General features: G+C 39.5%; 1 protein-coding gene across 1 annotated transcript in view; it reads left to right on the forward strand.

Moving 5' to 3' along the window:
• The window catches only part of LOC139644007 (protein unc-13 homolog B-like), an 89,054-nt gene extending 66,628 nt beyond the window's left edge, over positions 1-22,426 (forward strand). Inside the window, exons 25-40 of the mRNA XM_071519353.1 lie at positions 322-407; positions 3,264-3,390; positions 4,050-4,146; positions 4,960-5,103; positions 5,797-5,874; positions 6,660-6,737; positions 13,222-13,310; positions 13,414-13,560; positions 14,424-14,547; positions 15,256-15,309; positions 15,517-15,594; positions 16,276-16,423; positions 16,678-16,734; positions 16,987-17,079; positions 17,726-17,885; positions 19,120-22,426. Of these exons, the coding sequence (XP_071375454.1) occupies positions 322-407; positions 3,264-3,390; positions 4,050-4,146; positions 4,960-5,103; positions 5,797-5,874; positions 6,660-6,737; positions 13,222-13,310; positions 13,414-13,560; positions 14,424-14,547; positions 15,256-15,309; positions 15,517-15,594; positions 16,276-16,423; positions 16,678-16,734; positions 16,987-17,079; positions 17,726-17,885; positions 19,120-19,405 (1,846 nt within the window). The 3' untranslated portion in view covers positions 19,406-22,426. The remainder of the gene's footprint in view (positions 1-321; positions 408-3,263; positions 3,391-4,049; positions 4,147-4,959; positions 5,104-5,796; positions 5,875-6,659; positions 6,738-13,221; positions 13,311-13,413; positions 13,561-14,423; positions 14,548-15,255; positions 15,310-15,516; positions 15,595-16,275; positions 16,424-16,677; positions 16,735-16,986; positions 17,080-17,725; positions 17,886-19,119) is intronic.
• The last annotated feature ends 1,062 nt before the right edge of the window (positions 22,427-23,488 follow it).

Here is a 23,488-nt window from a genome sequence, read left to right on the forward strand (position 1 = left end):
TAGCAGTTTTGTTTTTGTATCAGTTGGGGGGATTTTGGTTCACAGTCTGTTTCCAAACGTAGTTTCTGGCCCAGCTCCAGTTGCTGGTTGCAGTTGCAAAACACTTAATCTGGGTGATTAGATCATGACGGACAGACACATGTTGTCATTATGTTTGTTTGATCTGAGGATGATTCAGTAGGATTAATTTCTTAATTGTCACATTGTTCAAGCAGTAGGGGGGGGGGGGATTGTATAGGAGTTTCTGAACTAGTCCTTACCTGTGTCTGACACTGGTACATAACTGCATAACCGTTTCTCAAACTGTCATTTCTCTCTCAGGTTTCCTCAAGAGCTGAACGTAGGGAAGGTGTCCGCTGAGGTCATGTGGACGCTGTTTGCTCAAGACATGAAGTATGCTATGGAAGGTGAGCTTCAATTGGCGTCAGATATCCAGTCTATCAACCCAGTCTATATTTCTCTTGTTTTGCTGTATCAAATTAAATATACAGTTTGTTGTCCTTTTCCCTATAACCCTCCGTTTTTATTGATATTTCATTTTACATTTAACAAAGTAACGCAAATATGATAAATACAACCCTCACCTGTATCAGAGTAAATGCATATAATGGTGTGTGGATGTGTGTGCATCTTCAAACACAGAAGCAATCTCTATGTCTGCAATTGGAGACTAGTGTGTGTGGGTGTGTGTGTGTATGCAAAGCCTGAATGTTAAATGTTGTGTCCGCTCCTGTTTTTCCACACTCATTTCAATCTTTTCATTTATCCTCTCCTGTTTTTCAGTCATGGATAATATTGATCACTACCACTGGCAGCAGGGTGAGACATGCTATAGTGAAGTGATGGCATAGATGTGCAGACAATAGTATCCTACTGTTTGAGTTTGGACAAATGGATCCAAAATACTCGTAAAATACTGATTTTAAACCACATATATGGTTACTCCAGGATTGACACCAACTACAGTGGGGATTTGTAGCTCTCAAAGTGTCAGAGTTTCCAAAACACTATGTCTGTCTGGAAGGGAAAATAATTACCTGAAATTCATCATTCAATCATTATTTTGTCAGTCAAAGACCTTCTGTCCTTTGAAATGATTTGTTTTAATTTTGTGCTATCAATAACTTCATAATCGTAGCTGTCACTATTTTTCAAAAGGAGGATATCTCATTTTGCAGTGAAACCTTTCTCATCCAGAAATTAGACCATAAGAAAATATAGCAAATTCATCACAGAGTAGCCTGTTTATTCCATCCGTTCGATATTTCCATTTTTTGGCTCCATACATTTCTCTCTTCTTATTCCCCCATGCCCATCTTCATCATCCTCTAGCCCCTTCCACATTCGCCCGTCGAGGCCAGACATTTTATGCTGGTAAGAGCATCAACTCCATCCCATCTCATCTTCCTGCCCCCCAAATCCAAGACAGAACGCGGTCCTAACTTAGTTTGAATATGCATTAGGCTCCCAGTTCCCCCTGACTAAGTAGTATAGTACCTATAAATTCAATCCTATAGTAAAGTCTGTTGTCTTACCCTGGTCTCTTTAAACACCACCAGTCAAAAGTTTGGACACACCTGATCGAATGTACTATGTTTTTCATTCTCTTAAAACCATTTTGATCTAAAGGTTTATGCTTAAATGCCTGAAATTTGTTTCTTAGACAAATATAAATAGTGAAGTTGATGCCTATGTATGAATTTCTTTCCAAAGCCTTTGCCTTTCCATCAAGACAAAGGGCGGCTACTTTAAAGAATAGTTGGCAGTCGACAGTTTTGATTTGTGTAACACTTTTTTGGTCACTGCATGATTCCCTTTGTGTTATTTCATAGTTTTGATGTGTTTACTATTATTCTAAAATGTGGAAAATAGTAAAAATAAAGAAAAATGTGGTGTGTCCAAAATTGACTGGTAGTGTAGTGCGATTCTCCCATGCTGCATTGTGGAGGCAAGTGAGAGGGAAAGCTGAGTAAAGAAAGAAGCTCCAGTGAAGCTGGTAATGGGAGGAGGGATGGAGAAACTCCGGGTAGAAGTTCTGGGTAGAAAAGATACAATGCAGGCATGCAGCAAGTGAAAGAGTGAAATAATAACTGTGCAGGATGTGAAAGCTGCTTATGTCTCCCAGGAGTCTCTCTGTTCTCCGCTGCTCTGTGCTGCATTGTACAGCACCACCTGTCCCCAGAGGCAGTGAGCCTTTATCCAGCCCCCCTGTCCTCAAGATGAATCCCCTACGCTGACGATCGCTCTGAAATATCCCTTTCACTGAATAAAATACAGGAGTGGTGGCCCCTTCATTTTCAGCCGGCATTAATAGAAAAAAATGATGGAAACTGGCTCCAGAATTGGGGGCATCCAGAGGTGGAGAGAGTCCTGAAAGAGTTTGCTCAAAAAGTGCTGCTGCTTGAGTCAGAGGACGAGTACTTGTGTGTAATTGCTGCACTGAAAGAGTAGCTTGTTAAAAAGATACTCAAGTTTTGTTTTTTTTTGCAAAAATCATAAAGATTTTCTTTAGACCCTAAAATCTTTCCCTCAAAAAATAAATGAATTACCTGTTTTGATGTTGAAGTTTAGGTTTGGATAGTTAAGGGTTTGGGCTTGGGTTTAGGATTAAGGTTAGGATAAGGTTTAGGTTTGGATAATTTTGGTCTTGGGTTTAGGATTAAATTCAGGATTATGTTTAGGTTTGGATAGTTCAAGGTTTGTTTTGGGTTTAGGATTAAGGTTAGGATTAGTTTTAGGTTTGTGTTGGGATAGTTTAGGGTTTGGGTTTAGGATTCAAATTAGGATTAGGTTTGGATAGTTTAAGGTTTGGTTTGGGTTTAGGATTAAGATTAGGATTAGTCTTAGGTTTGGGTGTAGGATTAAGGTTAGGTTTGGGTTTGGATAGTTTAGGTTTTGGATTTGGGTTTAGGATTAAGATTAGGATTAGATTTGGGTAAAAATGACGAAGGTTAGACATGTAGTTTTGAGGGTTAGTGGTTATGGAATGAATGTCATCAATCGATGGTCCTCATAAGTATAGTAATACAAACCTGTGTGTGTGTGTGTGTGTACAGCTGTGCGTTCCTGCCCATGCACCGTATTCATCTACCAGTTTATCATCCCCTCCAGAGTGTGACAGAGTGACTCCTTATGAGTCTGGAAAGACCTCTGAGGGGTTTAGACTCTCTCTCCCACTCTAACTCTCTCTCTCTCACACCTTGAAACAACACACAGACTCGCCTCGCCCCTCACAGTCCGGTTTGTTTGTGTTTCCTCCGCAGAACACGAGAAGCACAGGCTGTGTAAGAGCGCCGACTACATGAACCTGCACTTCAAGGTCAAGTGGCTCTACAACGAGTATGTGAAGGAGCTGCCAAACTTTAAGGGCGTTGTCCCCGACTACCCATCGTAAGTCTCCATGACTGGGTCACTTGTACACACAGGACAACATAATAAACTATATAAATATATGGGGCTGCAACTAAAGATTGTTTTCATTATCGATTCATCTATTAATTATTTTGATTAATTAATGAATCATTTAGTCTAGAAAATGTCAAAAATACTGAGAAATGGCCGTTACAAGTTACTAGAGCCCAAAGTGATTGTTAAAATTGCATACTTTGTCTGACTAGCAGACAAATAAAACCCCAAATTATTAATATTATAATGATATGAAAAGGACAAAAGCAAGCAAATCTTAGTACTTTTGAACTGTTTGGTATTTTTACTTGATAAATGACTAAAAGGATCAAATCAAATTCTAATCAAATTATCCAAATTATAATTGATTAATTTTCTACAATCGACTAATCAGTGACAATCGACTAATCAATTAATCAACTAATCGTTTCAGCACTAAATAATAAGGCATTTGGTGAATGCTTTTATTTAGAGTGCCTTACTGTTCAATGAATGCATAGCTTGGGTAGCCCTAGTGGAAATCCAATCTCTAATCCTGGCAGTGATAGTGCCGTAATCTTTTAAACTATACAAGACCAGTAAATATAATGATAGATGAATCAGTAATTATTTTTAACTCTATACATCTTGATGTTCCCTTGCAGATGGTTCTTACAGTTTGTGCTACAGTGGCTGGATGAAAACGAGGATGTGTCCATGGAGTTCATGCATGGAGCGCTAGAGAGAGACAAAAAAGACGGAGTAAGAAACCTTTGTTTGATTTGTGTTGTTACAATATTACATCGTAGGTCACCTTTCCAACAGTTCCTCCAACAGCGTGACTACATCATTTCACATATGTACTATTTAAACACAATCACTTTAATCACCAAATACAAAAAAAAAAAATTGTTGTGGTGACATTGGTGCAGAGATATATTGACAGCTGTTACATACAGGCACACATGCTACAAGGACAACAGGACCTCACATAAAATGCAAAGTTTCGGTACAAAACATTAGATTAAAAATACATACTAATACAGTATATACTAATACAATAGACAATACATATTACTCTACATTCATGCATTAAGTATTCTCATATGTGCTATTGGATGCATTATGTCCACTTTAATGTGATGGTACCACACTGCTTGTGTCTGAATTCACCTGCTGATCAGCTGGTAGTTTCAGTATGTTGAATTTATTTATTAATCTTTTTCTCCAACATAGACTGTAAATACCAGAATGTTGTACTTTTTTCACTGAGATTTGGTTGAGTAGACATTGTAAAAATACTAGCACTAAAATATTAGACCAACAATACTACTTGGCTGCTATAATGATGGTAAAATTGACCAAAGAAATCATTGAAATCACTGAAACCCATGTTGATGGACTCATATAAGCATTTGAGTCAGTATGGTTCGAGGTTTTATGTTGAAATTGACATGTAGCAAGTGGATATTTTTCACATACTTTTCATATACTGTGTAAGTATACAATATGTTAGATATGGATTACAGCTAACTCTGTTTGTGTTTTTCCTCTGCCGCCTTTTCACCATCCCAGTTCCAGCAGACATCGGAGCACGCTCTGTTCTCCTGCTCCGTGGTAGACATCTTCACCCAGCTCAACCAGAGCTTTGAGATCATCAAGAAACTGGAATGTCCCGACCCCAGCATCATGGCTCAGTACAGCCGCCGCTTCTCCAAGGTAACCCGCTTCATCGGCCCATTACTGGATGGGAAACGATGCCCTCTAAAACCTTCCAACCAGCCTTGATATTTAAAAGGATTGGATCCAGAGAGCAGGACAGAACTCTTGCTTTTGTTTTGTTTTTCCAATTATAGTTATTGGAGCTACTTCAAACATGTTTTAGGTTTGGGTCTGAAATTTCCAAATGTTATTAAAAATGATTGATGATGACCGTCTAGACTTCTTCCCTCCCGAAAACAGCCTCTGACCAATCCTAAGCATGCACTGTTTTTCTTGTTTTTCCAGTAATACCTCATATTAGACCGGAGAAATTGCCACAGCAAAAAAAGAGCGACAGCATTGTCTGGAGGGACATTCACATTTGTCTAAAAGGAATTTGATATGTCCTCATTAAATAGAAATGTTGAATTGGACATAATCCTGTCCTCCCAAGGGCGGCTCTGGCACAGTTTGGGGATTGGTTTTCTGCATGCCAGAGAATACATTAAGAGGCATCTGGGACTCTTTCTAATAGTTTTACTCGAGAAATTTTCCCTCTGACATACTGCACAACAGCTCAGACTTATTCCCACTTTAATAGTATTATTATGAATAAGTAATATGATTTTAAACTGTTGGAAATGTAATTATATCCTTGTTATATTCTATATGAAGTTTTAATGTCTTTTTTTTCCCTCTTCACCAACACAGACTATTGCCAAAGTTCTGCTGCAGTACAGTGCCATTCTGACCAAGAGCTTTCCTTCTTACATTGACAAAGAGAAGATTGTAAGTTATCACCGCCTTGCAGCACATAATATTTTTGTTACCCTCCATTTATATCTCACCCAACACAGTCTGCTCCACATACCATTGTCAAATAATACTGTCTTACTTGTTATTCTTTACATTTTAGATGTCATGATAGGTCCTTTTTAAAGTCACTTATTTAAGTTTAAGTTAGCCTTTCAGCTGTTCTCTGTTGTAGACCCGAAATAACACATTATAAAATCTAATTTTTGGGATCTTTTAATTTTGACACTTAAGAAGATGAAAAAGTTTTTATTATGGTGGATATCATTTCACTCATTTGCAAACAATTTCTTAAAGTTCTCTTGCAAGTGTTAGAAAATGAATACCAGTTCTTAAAAGCATATTGAATTCATACCTCCTTATATAATACATTACATAAAAATGAATAAGTCTAGTCTGTGTTTCCTAAAATTGTTTTTTCTCATTAAACAGGGGACTACGTAGAATTTACATGATACATATACTGTACATACAACATACATACTTTCACATATATAGTGCAAGTACAAGTACACAGAGATGATAGTACGAGTCAATTAAGAGTGTACTTCACTGTATACAGATGCAAAGTATTTTAAGTGTAGTACTTGTCCCGGCTCCAGGGGCACCTGTGTATTCTCACTATATATGACCTGTATATGATGTAGTATGGTATATGATATGGTGAAGCCCTTTGAGACCTGCCTGTGATAAAGAGGTCTATAAATAAACTTGACCTGACTGCAGTACGTCTGCCCCCCCCCCCCCCCCCCCCCTTGCAGCCCTGCGTCCTGATGAATAATGTGCAGCAGTTAAGGATCCAGCTGGAGAAGATGTTTGAGTCCATGGGTGCCAAACAGGTAGGCAGAAACACAAAGCTGGGGGAAGGAAGAGAACTCAAGTTTAACGGCTTCTCTTTGACAGACGGGATAAGGATCGATGTGGGTGGGTGGGAACTTTTCTCTTTCGCGTGTAACTTTTGACATCTGCGTTTTTATATATATAAACATCAGACATTGGTAAAGTTCCCTACGTAGAGCGATGGAGTCGCAAAAAAAAGGGGGGGGGAGGGGAATGAAAACGAAGAAGAAATGTAATGGCGGAGGGGTTCGTTTTAACAAGCTGATGAGTCACCGCTGTGAGGAAGGAGTGTGGCGATGAGAGCTCCATGTTTCCTGCTTTTCAACCAAGAGGGAAGAACTCACTGAGTCGAAGTTCACTAAATATCTAAAAATACACCACCAGTCAAAAGTTTGGACACACCTGATTGAATGTTCTATGTTTTTCATTCTCTTAAAGCCATTTTGATCTAAAGGCTTCTGCTTGAATGCTTTAAATGAGTTTCTTAGACAAATATAAATAGTGAAGTTGATGCCTATGTATGAATTTCTTTCCAAAGCCTTTGCCTTTCCATCAAGGCAAAGGGCGACTACTTGAAAGAATCTTAAGATATAAGATAGTTTTGATTTGTTTAACGCTTTTTTGGTCACTGCATAATTCCATTTGTGTTATTTCATAGTTTTGATGTCTTTACTGTTATCCTAAAATGTGGAAAATAGTAAAAATATAGAAAAATATGGTGTGTCCAAACTTTTGACTCGTAGTGTAGATTTTTTTGGGTGGGGTTTGTCCTCTTTCTTCTGTATTATGACAACTGTGTCCATGTCCCCGTGTGTCAGATTGCAACAGAAGAAGCAATGGTATGTACAGTAGCGTTTAGTTTTGGCCATTTAGAGTTTAGATTTCCATTAGCGCTGGACTAGGACACAGTCTCAAATACGTTATGGACGGGTTGTTGTGTAGCAGTGTGTGTCCCATCTCGGTGTTTGATGTGATGCTGTCAATGAAAGTAGAGCCGTAGATCAATATCGCCACAGGTTTGACCCTGCGCTGGCTAATAGACTCGAGTGTTGCATTAGCATTTAATTTAATTATGTCCTCCATATCAGTGTCCTGAGTGAAGCTGCAGTAAGGACAATCAATAGATTCTCTGTCAGCTGTGACCTCCCTCTGCTTAGACTCCCAATTATATTACTATGGCATCTGCATATAGTTATAGTCTTTTATTTTCCTGTTGCAGCTGTAGTGTTGTATTTTATAGAACTGGCTGGTTGGTTGTAGGATTTGTTAGCTGTTGGACACTGTAGCTAAAGTTTCAACCAATGTGTTCACTTTACCATTAAAGCAAAATGAACTGGTGGAAGAGGAGGAGGAGGAAGAAGGAGAGGAGGTAGGTTTGCATCGTGATCGATCAGGGCTTGAATGAGCAGATGTTTGTCCAAATAAATGTAGCCTTTCAGTAGTTTAATCAATTTGATGGTGTGTGCAGTATACCACTGTATTGATCAGTGTGGTAAACACGACTTTTCACTCTCCCTCCGGCTTGGACAGCAGGTCGTAACTGAGGATGAGGAGGCAAAGACTCTGGTGGGTAAATGAGTAAATTGGCAGCAGTTTAGAGTCAAGCTTCCTTTGTCCTGAATTGCAGTGTAGTTAGACAGTAACAAAGTTTGACAATTCAATTGGCCATAATTCACTTGATGGAAAATTTACGGCGTTGTTAAAATTCGGTTACGCCTTGAGAAAAATAAACTGGTGCTGAGAGAAGAACACTGCCCAGTCTCGCTCTCTTTTTTGCACTATTAGTTGGGTCTCTATTACAACTAATTATTTACTGTATAATTTGTTGTCACTGTCTAATTACATGGTAATTAGAGACGTTTATATTTACTTTAGCTAATTTAGAATTGACAGGACACTTGGCTCTGGCTGCGGCAAGCCTGACATTTTCCAGTCATGGGACAGTCTCCCTATCTGCTATGCTACTGAAACTTTAAACTGAGATTTAAAGGCTGACCAATAGATCTAGCACCTAAAATAGACAACCCCTCTCTAGTGTATAGCTTAGTCCTACTAGAGCCTTCCGAAATCCTGAGAAAACTCCACCCTGAAATACTTGAACACTGTTACCAAAAGCTGTCGGGACTGCACCTTGCATTTGTGGGTCAGTTTTGTTGTTTGCTGGTGTATTTTTCTTACTCCCGTGGATAACTGGACAAACACAGACGGCATGACGTCACGTTGAGATATTTCCAGCAGCTACAGTGGAGTCTGATAGCAGAAAAATCTGCAGGTTTTTGCTGTCAGTCCCTCAGAAACAAAGAGCGAGGGCTTCTTTCTAGAGCCGCCATTTTGCACCAAGAGATGTTCAACAAGCATACAGGGAGAAATCCATCGTAGAAGAGGAGAGAGACAAATTTCTCCACCAACAGTAGCCTCAATAGACCAGAATGCAATGCACACATAAGACAGGCTGTGCCACAAGCGTGGCTCTCGCTTTGCTGTTGCTATCGCTGTATCTCTCTCCACCTACACATATAACCAACAGCTGAATGCAGAAAGTCTGAAGAAGCTGGAAAATGTAGAAAATCACTAACCGAAGTAGAAGTAGATGAGGCGGATTGAGGAAAAGTGAATACACTGAAAAAGTAAATTACAACACTTCATCACAAAGTAGCCTATCTGCTGGAATGCACTGAACATCACAAATTGATGATATCTAACAGTGTAAAAGCATCCGAGGGTGGAATTTTACTTTGATGGTTAATGCAGATGTGGGATTTTTTTGGAGTTGGAGTTTGATGCTTTCTGTAGCTGTCCTTATGGCCGTACTGAGTGCATCGCCACCTTTATCTTGAGGTTCACGGTTTGGAGGAGTCGCATTATGAGGCAAATGTATCAGGCTCTTTTATGGACGTTGTTTGTGTCAGATACTTGGTTGAGCATCGTGACTTGATGTGCTGGAGTTAAAAGGCGGTTTGCTTGCAGTTTTCTGTATAGAGTGGGAGAGATAGAAGAGTTGTGTGTGTGTGGAAGTGAGTAGGTGATGGGAACAGAGAGAGAGCAGAGAGAGAGGATGAGAGAGAGACAAAGAAAAGTGACTGAGCGAGCTTTGTTTGTGTACAGTGGCACTTTGTATGGTAAGTTGCTGCTACAAACCCAATCTTCATCCCCAGGGATACACTGGCCGTCAAAAGGTGGGGACACCTAGCTTTTGAAAATGTTTAATAAATAAGCATGTTTTCTTTGTCAGTTTGCAATAGCTTAACCCCATTAAAGACTAATTAGGTTTAGTTTGAGAAAAGAAAATTGTACATGCAAATATTTGTGATGATAACACTAAGACAATGAAATTATACCTTCATCAAAAAAACCTCCTTAGCAGCTGGAACTGCTGCTCACACTTTCTTCATGCCAATAGTCAGAGATACTTTGCCATGAAAAACCTTCTCTTCATACCAAAGAGACATTTTGATGAACATAAAGCTGAGTGTTGAATAAATATATCCAAAAAATTAACAAACACATTGCACACATTTTTTCCTTACCTCTTCATTGACAAATAACAGAGAAAATCAAATTCAAGTACTTTAGAAAAGGCAGGTGTCCCCAAACTTTTCAAATGATTGTTTCTCTCTGATTGAGTTCTATTCATGAAAGTTGTACTATTTGTTATTTGAATGGTTTTACACATGAAACTAATGCTAATGTTGTCCTCTTTCACATTCAAGACCTTTGAAGTATGCATTTTCAGCTTATTTCTGTAAAGCCTATCGCAGTCTTGTCATGGCCATGTTTCTCCTCTCTTTTTCCAGCGCAACAATATAATGCTAGCATGGCAGGTGGGTGAGGGCGGGTTCACTTGTATATGCATACATGTGTCGGATTACATGACTGCATATACTCACATGTTCATCTCACTACTACTGAAAAATTACTGAAAATTTGAGTATTTGCAATAAGTAAAGGAAATATACACAGAAATGAACTTTTAACCCGAGATTTTTAAGTTGTTACTCCATACATTCAATAAAGTTTCAGTAATGTGAAATGTCAGATGAGACTTGTAGACGACTTTTCAAAGTTCACTACGGTTTTGTGTCTCCCGTCCCTAGCTTGAGGAGAGTGAGGAGGAGGAGGAGGAGCAGGAACTAGGGGAGGAAGGGGAGAAAATTGAGGTTGAGGTTTGTTGCGGTCTGAAGTGATATTAACCCTGAACCTCATGCTCATGGTCCCATTCAGTCCAGTTCATTCTCGTTGAGCTCGTCGCTCAGCTGCAGTCACACTCTCTGTCTTTGCTGCATCTCGCTCCCGGTGGATCAAGACCTCCTTGTGGTTGTTCATGGTGGCATTTACCGTGTTCAGTTATTTTATGGTTCATCTGTGGTGAATTTCCACCTTCGATTTTCATCTTCCTTCAGTGAACTTTGTGGCATTTTTCCCTGGTCTTTCCTAAAAACCTGTCACTCATATGCCATATAAACAAATGTCATATCTGGATTTTCTGTTGTCCCTTTTCTTTAATTTATATTTTCTTTTTAATTCTCTTTTGTTTGCAATAGACTGACAAGGAGAAGGTGGGTTGCCTCTACCAGTGTTGCAAATATAGCATATGTTTTCCAGTATACAGGATTTCTAGTATTCTTTAAATTTCATATTCAAGTTGTCTTGTGTTACCCTGAGATACAGACAGATGTGATGTTGGAGAGTAGTAGTTGTTGGTAGCTCTTGACTCTCGCTTAGTCTTTTGATCGTCAAGTTCCTTCAGTGTTTCACTACAGAACAGGCTGCTTTGACAGTTTCTCGTCTCATTTTTCCCACTCTCTCTCCAAAAAACAAAATAAAAACATTCCCACAACACACAAAGATGGATACACCAGTAGAGAAGGTAGGTCATATGCATACAGAACGATAGTCGTGCTGCCGCTGCACTTTACTTAATTGGCATCGATCCTCTGTAGTTTTCCACATAATATTAACGAAAATTAGATTCCACATGGCAAATGACAATTAATGGAGGTTGTCCTGTGTTACCCCCCCCCATCCTTCTGTACTCTCTTAGACTGACAATGCATTTGGAGAGAAAAAGGTGAGTGTAGGTGGACACATACACTACCAGTCAAAAGTCTGGACACACCTGATTGAATTCACTCTGTTTTTCATTCTCTTAAAGCCATTTTGATCTAAAGGCTTCTGCTTAAATGCTTGAAATGTGTTTCTTAGACAAATATAAATAGTGAAGTTGATGCCTGTGTATGAATTTCTTTCCAAAGTCTTTGCCTTTCCATCAAGGCAAAGGGCGACTACTTTAAAGAATCTAAAATATAAGATAGTTTTGATTTGTTTAACATTTTTTTTGGTCACTGCATAATTCCATTTGTGTTATTTCATAGTTTTGAGGTCTTTACTATTATTCTGAAATGTGGAAAATAGTAAAAATATAGAAAAATGGGTATGTCCAAACTTTTGACTGGTAGTGTACCTGCATAAAAACACACACAAACACAAACGTTGTCTCTCAGGCAAAAAAGCATATATTTCCAAACGGAGCACAATCCCGATTTGTAGCTGCCTTGCCTCCCCTCCAGCCTTCCCTTTGTGCGGTGCAGCAGAAACTTCTCAGTCGCTCCTCACTAATAGCCCCACGAAACCCTGGCAGACCATGAATCAGAAGCCAACTGGATCACTGGCTTAATGAGCCACACCATGGCTTCATCTGGATCGCTCACGGCTGCCTCGAGGCAACGCTTATTTGGACTATGTTATACCTCGGTTTAGGTATATTGGGGGAAGAATTCACGGATCTCCAACTTTCCTAGATCTTCCCCTCTCCCTGTGCTTGTGAGACTTGCTACTTGTGAGACATAGAGTATATCCCATGCCATATTAAACTTTTTTTTTTTTAATCTGCTCCCTTCGAAAGGTGGAGGTTGCTGGTAAAAAGGTGGGTTAGTCTGATTAAACGTGTGTTAACCCCTTAACAAGTGTTGTGCTTTAAAGCTACACTAGGAAAGATTTTCATATAGAAATTCACCCATGTTATCAATCCTAATCCTAACCCATTTTATCAGAGTATAAAGAGTGTCCCTTCCCCTCCTAATTGAGACCCTGCAGATTCGCCCTATTTTCCCAAATTAGTCAACAGTTGGAGTGATAAAATTAGAGCCTTTTGTGAAACACTATTAAAAGGGTTGTATGTCCTCCTTGTTGCTAGGAATGATGGGCACATGTAATATTATTTGTTTTTAGTAGAATGCATTTTCTTCCTTGAATTTAATTGTTTTCATTGCATTTTGTAATTTTGTTGAAAACTTGCTCCTCTGGATATCTTTATATTAATGTTGTTAATGCAATGATCTGGTTGGATCATTATTATTTTTCAGTCGACTGACACATTTTTAACTTCTCATTCCCCTCAGCTTCAGTATTTTCCTTAACAGCCGTTATTCACACCAGTTAAACTGTTTCTCTCTCCTGTGTTTCTGTCTGCCTGCCTCTCTGTAGATGGACACAGAGGCCAGCGACTTACTGAACGAGCTGCAAGTCAAGCTGAACAATGTGCTGGATGAGCTGAGCAGCACCTTTGGGAACAGGTAATCCTGACCCCCCCCCCCACACACACCTCTCAAGCACACACACAAACACTCACTCACACACACACACTGTTTCTGTTGTGTTTACTTTCTCCCTTTCCAGTTTCCAGAGCCGTATCAATGACTGTATGAGGCAGATGGCCTCTCTGCTGTACCAGATCAAAGGAGCGGTCAACGCCAACAACAAAAACCAGGTGGAGGCCGACTCTGACAACATGCTCCGCCCACTCATGGACTTCCTGGATGGAAAGTGAGTGGATACCTCACTGTTTAACCTCAAAGTTTTGAGGTTATATTACAGTTATATTTAGACATTTATCTGACTCTTTAATCCAGTGCCAAAAAGTGTTGTCAGGATACCAGAACTTAAACTTCGATACCAATACTAAGTTTGATATCTAAATATTTTGATACTGTGATGTCAGTTTTTGTTTTGATGTCAGTTGTGTCTCTGTCGGCTCTATAAGTAAAATACCAAAAAATTTGGTTTGTCAAACAGTTCAGGTGAACTGGAATTCAGTTCCAGACTGTTTGACTCCGTTGTCATGTTTTCAGCTGTTTGACTCTGACTGAATTCTTCTTCTTCATCACCTTCTTCTTCTGCTTCTTCTACTTCCTCTTTTTCTTCTTCTTCTTCCTAATCCAATCCACATGTATACACCCTCTGGAGGTGATTTCAGAACACATTTGGTGAAAGTACAATATTGAAGAGTTATGAAAAAAAAATACAATTCTGTCTTCAATTCAGTCTTCCGCAAACACTATCTATTTTGGTTATTGCGACAACAATAGAGCCAGAAACAATGATTGCACAGAAGCATAATCTTAGATTTTTAGATCATAGAGATTAGAAGGGTCAAAGAGACAGGATCCATAAAGTAGATAAAACTAAAAAAATAATACTGTATTCCAGGAATAAACCATGTATAATACAGAAGTATTTTTTTTTCCCCATGTCATTGTCATTCCAGTCAGATTAAATGTCTACACACACAGTGGGCCAACACACAGGCACATGGTCTAGTGTGTGTTATTTCCAGCTGTGTTGAACCTATGTGCATATGTACGTGTGTTTGTGTGTGTGTGTGTGTGTGTGTGTGTGTGTGTGTGCAGGCTGACGCTGTTTGCCACCGTATGTGAGAAGACTGTTTTGAAGCGCGTCCTCAAGGAGCTGTGGAGGATTGTGATGAGCAGCCTGGAGAAGACGATCGTCCTGCCACAGGGCAACGACACGTTTGTAAGCTCAACCACCTTTAAGTTTGAAGTTTTATTCAGCATATTACAAATTCATACAGATTTGAATTTTTACCATTGTATGATCTGTCAACAGTGGAGACACCCCAAAATGTAAAACTCAGAATGACAAAAATCACAACAGGCTAATAAAAATACAAAGTAGATGATTAGATTTAATTCAACAAATTAAATTCGTATGGGACTCTACAAGTGGGTTTAAGAGTGTGTATCCCTCTGATGTGTGTATCAGATGAAGAAATATACAGTGTAAAATAAGGATGGGTGTCACTGCAAAACGCTTTATATACATGTTTGGAAAAAACTGCTACCTGAAATTCATCAGTCAGTATTTCAAAATCACATAGGATGTTATCGTCCAAACTGTTTTGTCATCAAAGGTCTTAAGATGACTCATAACTTTAATAGCAGCCCATAATGTACTGTAAGAATAGGTGTCATTTTGGTATCTTGTTTTGGAAGTATTTAGGTGCAAAAAAGCACCTCTGTGGGTGGGAACTCAAACTGCTATAGACAGTAATGTCTATACCTGTCTAAAACTAGAAGCTAATCTGAAAGAACAGCTTGAATGATGCTGCCATCTTGGCAGTGGACCAAGGAATACAACATCTACTTTCTCAGTAAATCTCTCTATCATTCTTCCCTACATGAAGTGACCGTTAGTAAGAGTTCACTGCTTTCTTTTATCCAGGGAGCACAGATCCTCTCCGCCGCCAAAGAACTGGGTCAGCTCTCCAAACTTAAGGTATTGTGATTTTTTCAATCTACCATCATAATTCCTTGATGTACTTTACATCATGTTAAATGCCCAGCTGGTATTTAATGTTATGAAACAATTAAGAATTTGTCACTTTCATCATTCAGAGTCATTGTATTTAATAAACTTGTCTAATTCTCATCTCTGTGGTTTTCTCTGCTGGTTTTTTATTTTTTTAATTATTTGTTTGTGTAGGATCACATGGCAGGAGAGGCTAAAAGCCTGTCTCCCAAGCAGTGTGCTGTCATGGATGTGGCACTGGACACTATCAAGGTCAGTTTATACTGCGGCTTTGGTTTCATGAAGATGCGCGGTGGACGGGTCAAATTTGCTTCATCCACTATTCATCCATTATTCTGGCATCCTGCAACAGGTTACAGAAACGGGTTTGTGACCCCAAGTTTGCTGGTTTAAAACCCAGGACAGGCTAGGGGAATTTGGCAAGTTGAGGTGGATTACAGCAACTCACTGCCTTTCATGCCATTGCCCTTGAGCAAGGCCCTTAACCCCCAAATGCTCCAGTGAAGCTGCTTCCAGAGGTTTGCTGCAAAAACAACACAAAAGCAAGTGTGATATTTTGAAATAGAGCCATTTAGGTTTTATTCAGTTATCAGCTGGACAGGTATTGAAAACACTCTATCTTTTAATTAACACTGTCTTTTACCCTTTACAGTGTTTTTTTCCTGTTTTATTGTTTGCTTGTCATTTCATAAGTTGATCATTTATTAGTTAGTTTCTTCTTTTAAATAGGAAACAAACACATTTCAAAACTTCCAAAGCATATGAACTCAGTCAGCCTTATCTGGAAAAATAAAAGTAATAAAAAAGAAAATCATCATGCCATCCTGAATTACCTCCAAACCTCCAAATGTTCCAGTGCAGCTGCTGTTTGCACATAAAAATAATAAAGTCTCTGTTTATATTCTGTCTCACCATCTGCCTCCTCCTTTGCAGCAATACTTCCACGCAGGAGGCAACGGGCTGAAGAAGGCTTTCCTGGAGAAAAGTCCTGAGCTGTCGTCCCTCCGCCACGCTCTCTCCCTCTACACCCAGACCACCGACACACTCATCAAGACCTTCGTGACCACCCAACACGCACAAGGTAGTTCACACCGCACTCTAATATACTTTTTTCTACATCTCTGGAGAGGATAGAAGGAAGGGTTTGTATTTTCTCATAGTCGACCAGTAGAGGGCACCAGAGAAGCTGTGTGCGTTTTCACTGAATTTTCTCTCTTTTACTTGCATTGTGGGTTTGTGCCTGTATTTTCTGTACTTCAAAGTGTTGTTAATGGTGGAATTTGTTGACATGTTGTTGCTGTCTTCTCTTTATCTCTTGTGCTGCCTCTATGCCAGTGCACAATGGAAAGGGTATTAGGTTAACTCCCAATGAAAAAATACAGCCCAGCAGGGGTAGGTTTCCATTGAAATCATCTGCCAGCAACCCTCCCCGTCCCAACCTGCCCTCCCTTTGTGCATGTTGGTTGTGTCACTCTGCCACCGAGGTGGAAAGGTCGACCCCAGCCCAACCCCCTCCGCCTCTTCCTAGTTTGACACCAAGCCTGTGTCCCCTCTTCTCATATCGGCTCTGCATTATGAATTATGAATGTTTTTAATGGGCCAGATGAAAGCTCACTGATGTATCTGACAATGTGCATGCACTAGGCTCGGGGGTGGACAAGCCGATAGGTGAAGTCAACGTCCAGATTGACCTTCACACCCATCCTGGGAATGGAGAGCGCAAAGTTACCGCCAAAGGTCAGTTTGAGAATTCATAACATTCATAGTGTGGCTAGAAATGTGGCTTTTTATTAAGCTGTGTGTCCTTTCCAGAGGTGGAAAGTAACTTAGTAGATTTACTCAAGTAGTAATTTTGAGGCACAGACTTTATACTTTTACTCCACTACATTTCAGAGGGAAATCTTGTACTTTTTCCTCCACTACATTTATCTGCCGGCTGGAGTTACTAGTTACTTTGCAGAATGAGGTTTTACATGCAAAACATACGATAAGCTCATAAAATATGTTTCATTGTTAGAGTTTAAGCTCCCCAACAGTGCATGGAGCAGTTAGACCGACAACATTAAAATACTTCTGGTTAATGGTTAATGCATCAATAATTTAACACTCTGAAAGAATGAGGACTTTTACTTTTGATACTTCAGTACATTTTACTGCTAATACTTCTATACTTTTACTTAAGTAAACTTTTGAATGAAGAACTTTTACTTTTAATGAAGTATTTTTCCGTTATGGTATTGCTACTTTTACTTAAGTTAGTAAAGGATTTTAGGACTTTTTCCACCACTGGTTCTTTCTCATCTTAAAATCTGCCCACACCTTCCTCCTCCTCTGGGTGCGTGTGTGTTTATGTGTATGCGTGTTTGTGCATGTGTTATTGTAGTTGTGGGAGCCAATGATTTAAAATGGCAGACATCTGGAATGTTCCGGCCCTTTGTGGAGATCACCATGATCGGACCGCACCTCAGCGACAAGAAACGCAAATTCCAGACCAAGTCCAAGAACAACAGCTGGTCGCCCAAGTTCAGCGAGACTTTCCATTTGTAAGCAGCTGTGCACCTTTTTATTTACAGTTAAAAAAAACAGGCAGAATACTGAAAACGTGAACAAAATTGTAAAAACACAAGAATGGGCGGCGAACTGCATTATTGCAAGCAAAACTTTTTTTTTTTACAATTTGTACTGATGTTGGTCCATATAACCTTTAATAACTGTGCAGCAAATAGTTGATCTTTCTAAAGTTGTTATTATTGTTACTATCTTTTAGCATTATTTATTACTTCATGATTACATACCATATCTATTCACAGCACTCAATGCACTCTACTTTTAAAGCTGCACTAGGCAACTTTGTATATTTGCAGCTTCAAATGGCAGAAAGAGGTAACTGTTTCAAAAATTTGAGCTTTAATACCTCAAAATCCTGTAATGTGACATCATTTTCACCAATCTGGTCCCTCTGTGATCACTTTATACAAACGGATACTAAAGGAACGAGAGAGGAAAAGATCTAACGTCGGTGAGTCCAGCTTTCTCTGGACGGAGCGCTGCTCACTGCTGTTTAGGAGACAGTTTGGATTTTGCTGTTAAGTTTTGATTTGTCATTTTCTGTGAGCAGAGAAGTGCACATACCCAAAGTTAAGAAGTTAATAAGAAGTTAATTTAGACAAATACGCCAAATCTACAGCGTCTGAATTAGAGATGGGACACTCACCTCAGCCCCACTTTGTGATTTAGGCCGATAAATTGGGTTTATTTTTACATAAAATCTTGCCTAGCGCAGCTTTAAGGTGATTCACTTGTGTTATGTTTTCTAATCCCACTATGAGAACAGGGAGCACGTGAAAAGCTTTAGAGCTGCAACGATTAATCGATTAATCGATTAGTTGTCAACTACTAAATTAATCGCCAACTATTTTGATAATCGATTAATCGGTTTGAGTAATTTTTTAAGAAAAATAAGTCAAAATTCTCTGATTCCAGCTTCTTAAATGTGAATATTTTCTGGTTTCTTTACTCCTCTATGACAGTAAACTGAATATCTTTGGGTTGTGGACAAAACAAGACATTTGAGGACGTCATCTTGGGCTTTGGGAAACACTGATCCACATTTTTCACCATTTTCTGACATTTTATAGACCAAACAACTAATCGATTAATCGAGAAAGTAATCGACAGATTAATCGACAATGAAAATAATCATTAGTTGCAGCCCTAAAAAGCTTGCTTGAGTTGAGTGAACGCACAAACCTCCTCCTTCTCCCCCTCCCTCCACAGTGTGCTGGGCAACCAGGACGGCTTCGACTGCTACGAGCTGCAGGTGTGCGTGAAGGACTACTGCTTCGGGCGCGCCGACCGGGTGGTGGGCGTGGCCGTGATGCAGCTCAGAGACATCATGGAGAAGGCCAGCTGCGCCTGCTGGTGCCCGCTGGGCCAGCGCATCCACATGGACGACACGGGCCTCACCGCCATGCGGATCCTCTCCCAGCGCTCCAGCGACGAGGTGGCGAAGGAGTTCGTGAGGCTGAAGTCGGAGACGCGCTCGGCCGAGGAGGGAAGATGAGGAGGGAGGACGAGAGAGAGAGAGAGAGAGAGAGAGAGAGAGGATGGACGGCCTCCTACTGGAACAGGAAGAGAGGGATTTTATCTGTCAGTCTTGTCAATAAGCAGGGAATTGTTTTCCATGTGGACGCTTTCTTAGACCCTCGATGTGTCTTAGCTGCTGTCGACTGTTCGGTCACGCTCACACACTCTGGGTATTTTTCACACACTCGCTTCCCACTCACGTTCCTCAGACACTCTCACGTTATTTCACTCACTTTCATGTTAAGACAGTTAACGCTTACTCAGCCTTTTCACCTCTCACCCGTCCATCGCCACAGCCTCGAGGGAACAGAGGACGCCACGAGTTCCCACACCTCCCTCCCTTGTGTTTTTGTGCAATATATCCCTGTCGCCCCGCCCCCCTCTACCTGTGGCCATGTGTTTGATGCCTTACACTCTGCAAACTGTGAATGTGTGAAGTACAAGGACAGTCTTCTCGAATGCTGTTTTGCTTTTTTTTTTTTCTCTAGCTCCGCTGTGGTTTGTCCCATTTTTCCAAGAGTCAATGTGAAACTGTTTCTGTTCATCTCACGCAGGAATGAATGATTGGATAGCAAGCAGGTAGTCCTAGTATGCAAGGCCTTGAGTTCTGCAGCCTGTCAGTAATGCTGAATATAGTGAGAGCGGAGATACTGAAAATATGTTTCACTGGTTTCTCCGATAACAAAATTCATCTCGTCCGATCAGTGCTTTGAGGCAAGGTGCTTAAAGTGATGCTGAACTTTTGGTAGTGCCTTGGGTTGTGTCTCTTCCTCCATGATAAAACCCCCAAAATCAGTGATTCTGTTATCTGTTGCTCCGGTAGAGGAGATTGGAGAATTTTGTTTTTTTCTCTCTCCATATGTATAAAAAAAACTAGTCATGCTGCTGAATTGTGGTTAAGTGAATCGCTTTTCTTCATGTTTATTAAACCTTTCGACCTTTTAAATCTTTGTAACACCGAAATCCGGTTGGAGGAAACTTATATCGATGGAATAAAGGAAATAATATGTTTACCAATAATTGTAAATAGGCGAAAAAAGTGAGAGACTTGTTTTTTTATATATTGGTAGAATCTGCTTTGTCAAAGTCCTGTTCCCACCTTTTTTCACCTGTTCGTGATTCACCACAATTCCTCAACATGACTTGTTTTTTTTATAAATTGTCAGAATCTGCTTTGTTGATGTTTGTTTATGTGCTAGAAGTGTGATTTTCAGACCTGTTCCTCCACACAATGGCAGTGATTGGAGAGTCTCTACCGGAGCAACAGATAAGAGAGAATCTTGGGGATTTTGGGGTTATGTTATGTCCAGGAAGCTACACAACCCACCCTACCACCAAAGTTCAACATCACTTTAAAGAAATCCCCCTTAATTTAAAGGACTGATCAGTTAGATGTGTGTGCCTTGCCATGTAAGGTTTCTGCTCTCCACAGTGAGAATGGTCATTCCCAATCCTACAGTTTTTCCCAAGGCCTTCCCAAGGAAAAACAACAAGTAGATGATCAGGGTGTCGTCTCATATGAATCGCATGTAAACTGTCAGCAGACCAAAACCACATTTTAAAAAAAGCAGCCATTTAGTGTGTCTGGTGGAGGGGAATCCTGTCTTGGCCATACTTTGTTCAGAGATTAAACTCTGTCAACACCTTTTGGCCTAACCATGATGATGTAGCCATTTTATTTAACTTTTTTTATACGTATTTATTTTATCTGTACTTGTCTAATGTTGTTTACTGTTGGAAGCGGACTTGTTTGCCAGAACAGTATATATATATATATTTGAGTATTTGCACAGCGGCTGGTTTGAATGAGTTGTTTCTGCAGTGTTTCACTCCAAGATGAGATATCCATCCTTTGAAACACAGATGATACCTACTGTTATGAAATGAATAGCACAGTTGGTAACTTGTGTAACTCTCTTTTAGACTTTAAAGATATTGAATGCTGAACTTCAGGTAAAGACGAGCTCTTCAATTTGCTGAATCAACGATGAGTGTAGAAATTTATACTTGTGGCTTACATATATTTTCCTGCTCTGTTTTCTTCTGCTCCTCTCAGTGGCCTTACTTTGGTGGAAAAAACAAAAGTGTGTGTGTGTGTGTATCTTTTTAACCCTTTTTTTTTTTTTAATCTGTGTATTCCCTTTTGTCTCTCAGCAATGAGGATCGGTCACTTCACCCACAATGATGTCAAATAAGCTTTCCAAGTGATGTTCCTTATTGTTATTTTGTACTTTTTATCTTAACTGATACTGAAAGTTTGCTAACTGTTAAGTCGAGGCTGGGTTTTCTTTGTCGTCTGTGTTTGTGTTACGTTTCATCCGATGTTAAGACTTTTCCCCCCTATTCCTTTTCGATAGTTTGAAATGACGTCAATCACTGTGCTGTGAGATCTGTTTTCAGTTTTGTGCACAGGAGTGATATTCAGTGCCAGTGAACTCTTTCATAACCGATGGGGAAGTTTTTGAAATGTCACTCCTGAGGAAGACATTGACATTGCTATGAAAAAAAACCAACACATTTTTAAATAGTTCTCACTAAGTCGAAACCACAAAATCAAACTCTTAAAATGACTCTTCTTACAGTACATTAACCCTTTGTGAATAATTTATATCGTAGTGTTTCTTCAGGTCAAATGTTTTGGCCGTTCTGTAATATACATGTTCCTTGTGCCAAGTTGCAAGTGTTCACTTTTGATCATTTTTTCTTTTGTTTTTTTATTGCATCTTTTCTAATCTTGTGAACCCTTGCACTCTCACTGAATCACTACAGTAGTTTAGCACGTATGGTATATCAGTCAAAGTAACTGCATTTTTTGTGGTGTTTTCTTTGTATTATCGCTACTCACAAATAGTATTGATCATTAAAATGTAAACATTCCAATTAATGAATTTTGTATAAAGTATTTGAGACGTATCTATCAATGTGTGTGTCTATTCTTTTTTTTTTTTCTCCAGTAGGTTAGGACATTGACAGTAGATGAACACAGATTTCTTGAACCAAAATTGGACTGGTGATTCATTTTCCATTGATAAAATAATTTCCTGCGATAAACCCATATCTGCTGTCAAAGTTATTGATCTTATTTACCTTCCATATCAAACGGTAATGTTTTTTAACTCAATAACCTGTTAATTTTGGACGGTCAAACGCAAAATCACTGTCAAACAAATCTTTTATGTGCCATGATTTTATTACTATTAATAATTTAGATAATTACAGAGGCTTACTCTATGAGATTCTGCTCCTTTAATTGAAGCAACTCCTCCAGATTTGACTCATTTCACCAACTGTGGTCAAAGTGGTAAATCCACCTAATTTGGATATCTGTTGTGTAATAAATCTCAGTAAGCTGAATGAGTTCAACAATTTTCTGAACTGTTGTCTCATTTTATGCCCAAATATGACTATATAGGTGAATTTAACATCCACATTAAATCCACATTTAAAGATTTTATGAATCTTATTTAATCTTGTTCAAACTGCCCATGTGCCTAAACATCTTCAGAGACACACGCTTGACTTAATGCTGTCTTCTGGTCTTATCCTAAATACTGTTGACACTAAGGATATCTCTGTCTGACCACAATGCACTTTCTCACCTTCCCTCAAACCAAGACGCACCTGTCTGTTCTCGTGTTTTAAACTCATTAAAGTTTTCAGAGGTTTTTATGGCAGCTGTTATGCTGTTAACTGCTGCAGAATTGCAATCCGACACATTATATACCTGACAGACTATTCTTGACTTTCTTGCTCCTTATGAGAGAAAGAAGTCTAAAGTACTGCTTTAGCTCAATGAGAACACTAATCGGGTGGTAATCTGCAAAACCCTTGTTTTATTTAAATCTATTTTGCTGACATCTTTGTCGCTCAGCGCTCACTGCTGTGGTTTTTCTGCACTGCACCTCGAGAGATCACCTGTCAATCAAACAGTGTGGGTGGAGCTTGGGTTTTCTGTTGGTGTAGTTTGAGTTTCTCTGTTCTTTGTCTGTTCAGCCACGGATTGCTGCTCATGCTAACTACCCAGTTCTTCTTCTTCTGTTTATTCCAAACAAACTGGAAA

This window comes from Centroberyx affinis, unplaced genomic scaffold, assembly GCF_046629955.1.
Source record: "Centroberyx affinis isolate AG114_WGS23_722 - 3 ecotype Tasmania unplaced genomic scaffold, CSIRO-AGI_Caff_v1 ptg000688l_1, whole genome shotgun sequence".
Taxonomy (NCBI): Eukaryota; Metazoa; Chordata; class Actinopteri; order Beryciformes; family Berycidae; genus Centroberyx; species Centroberyx affinis.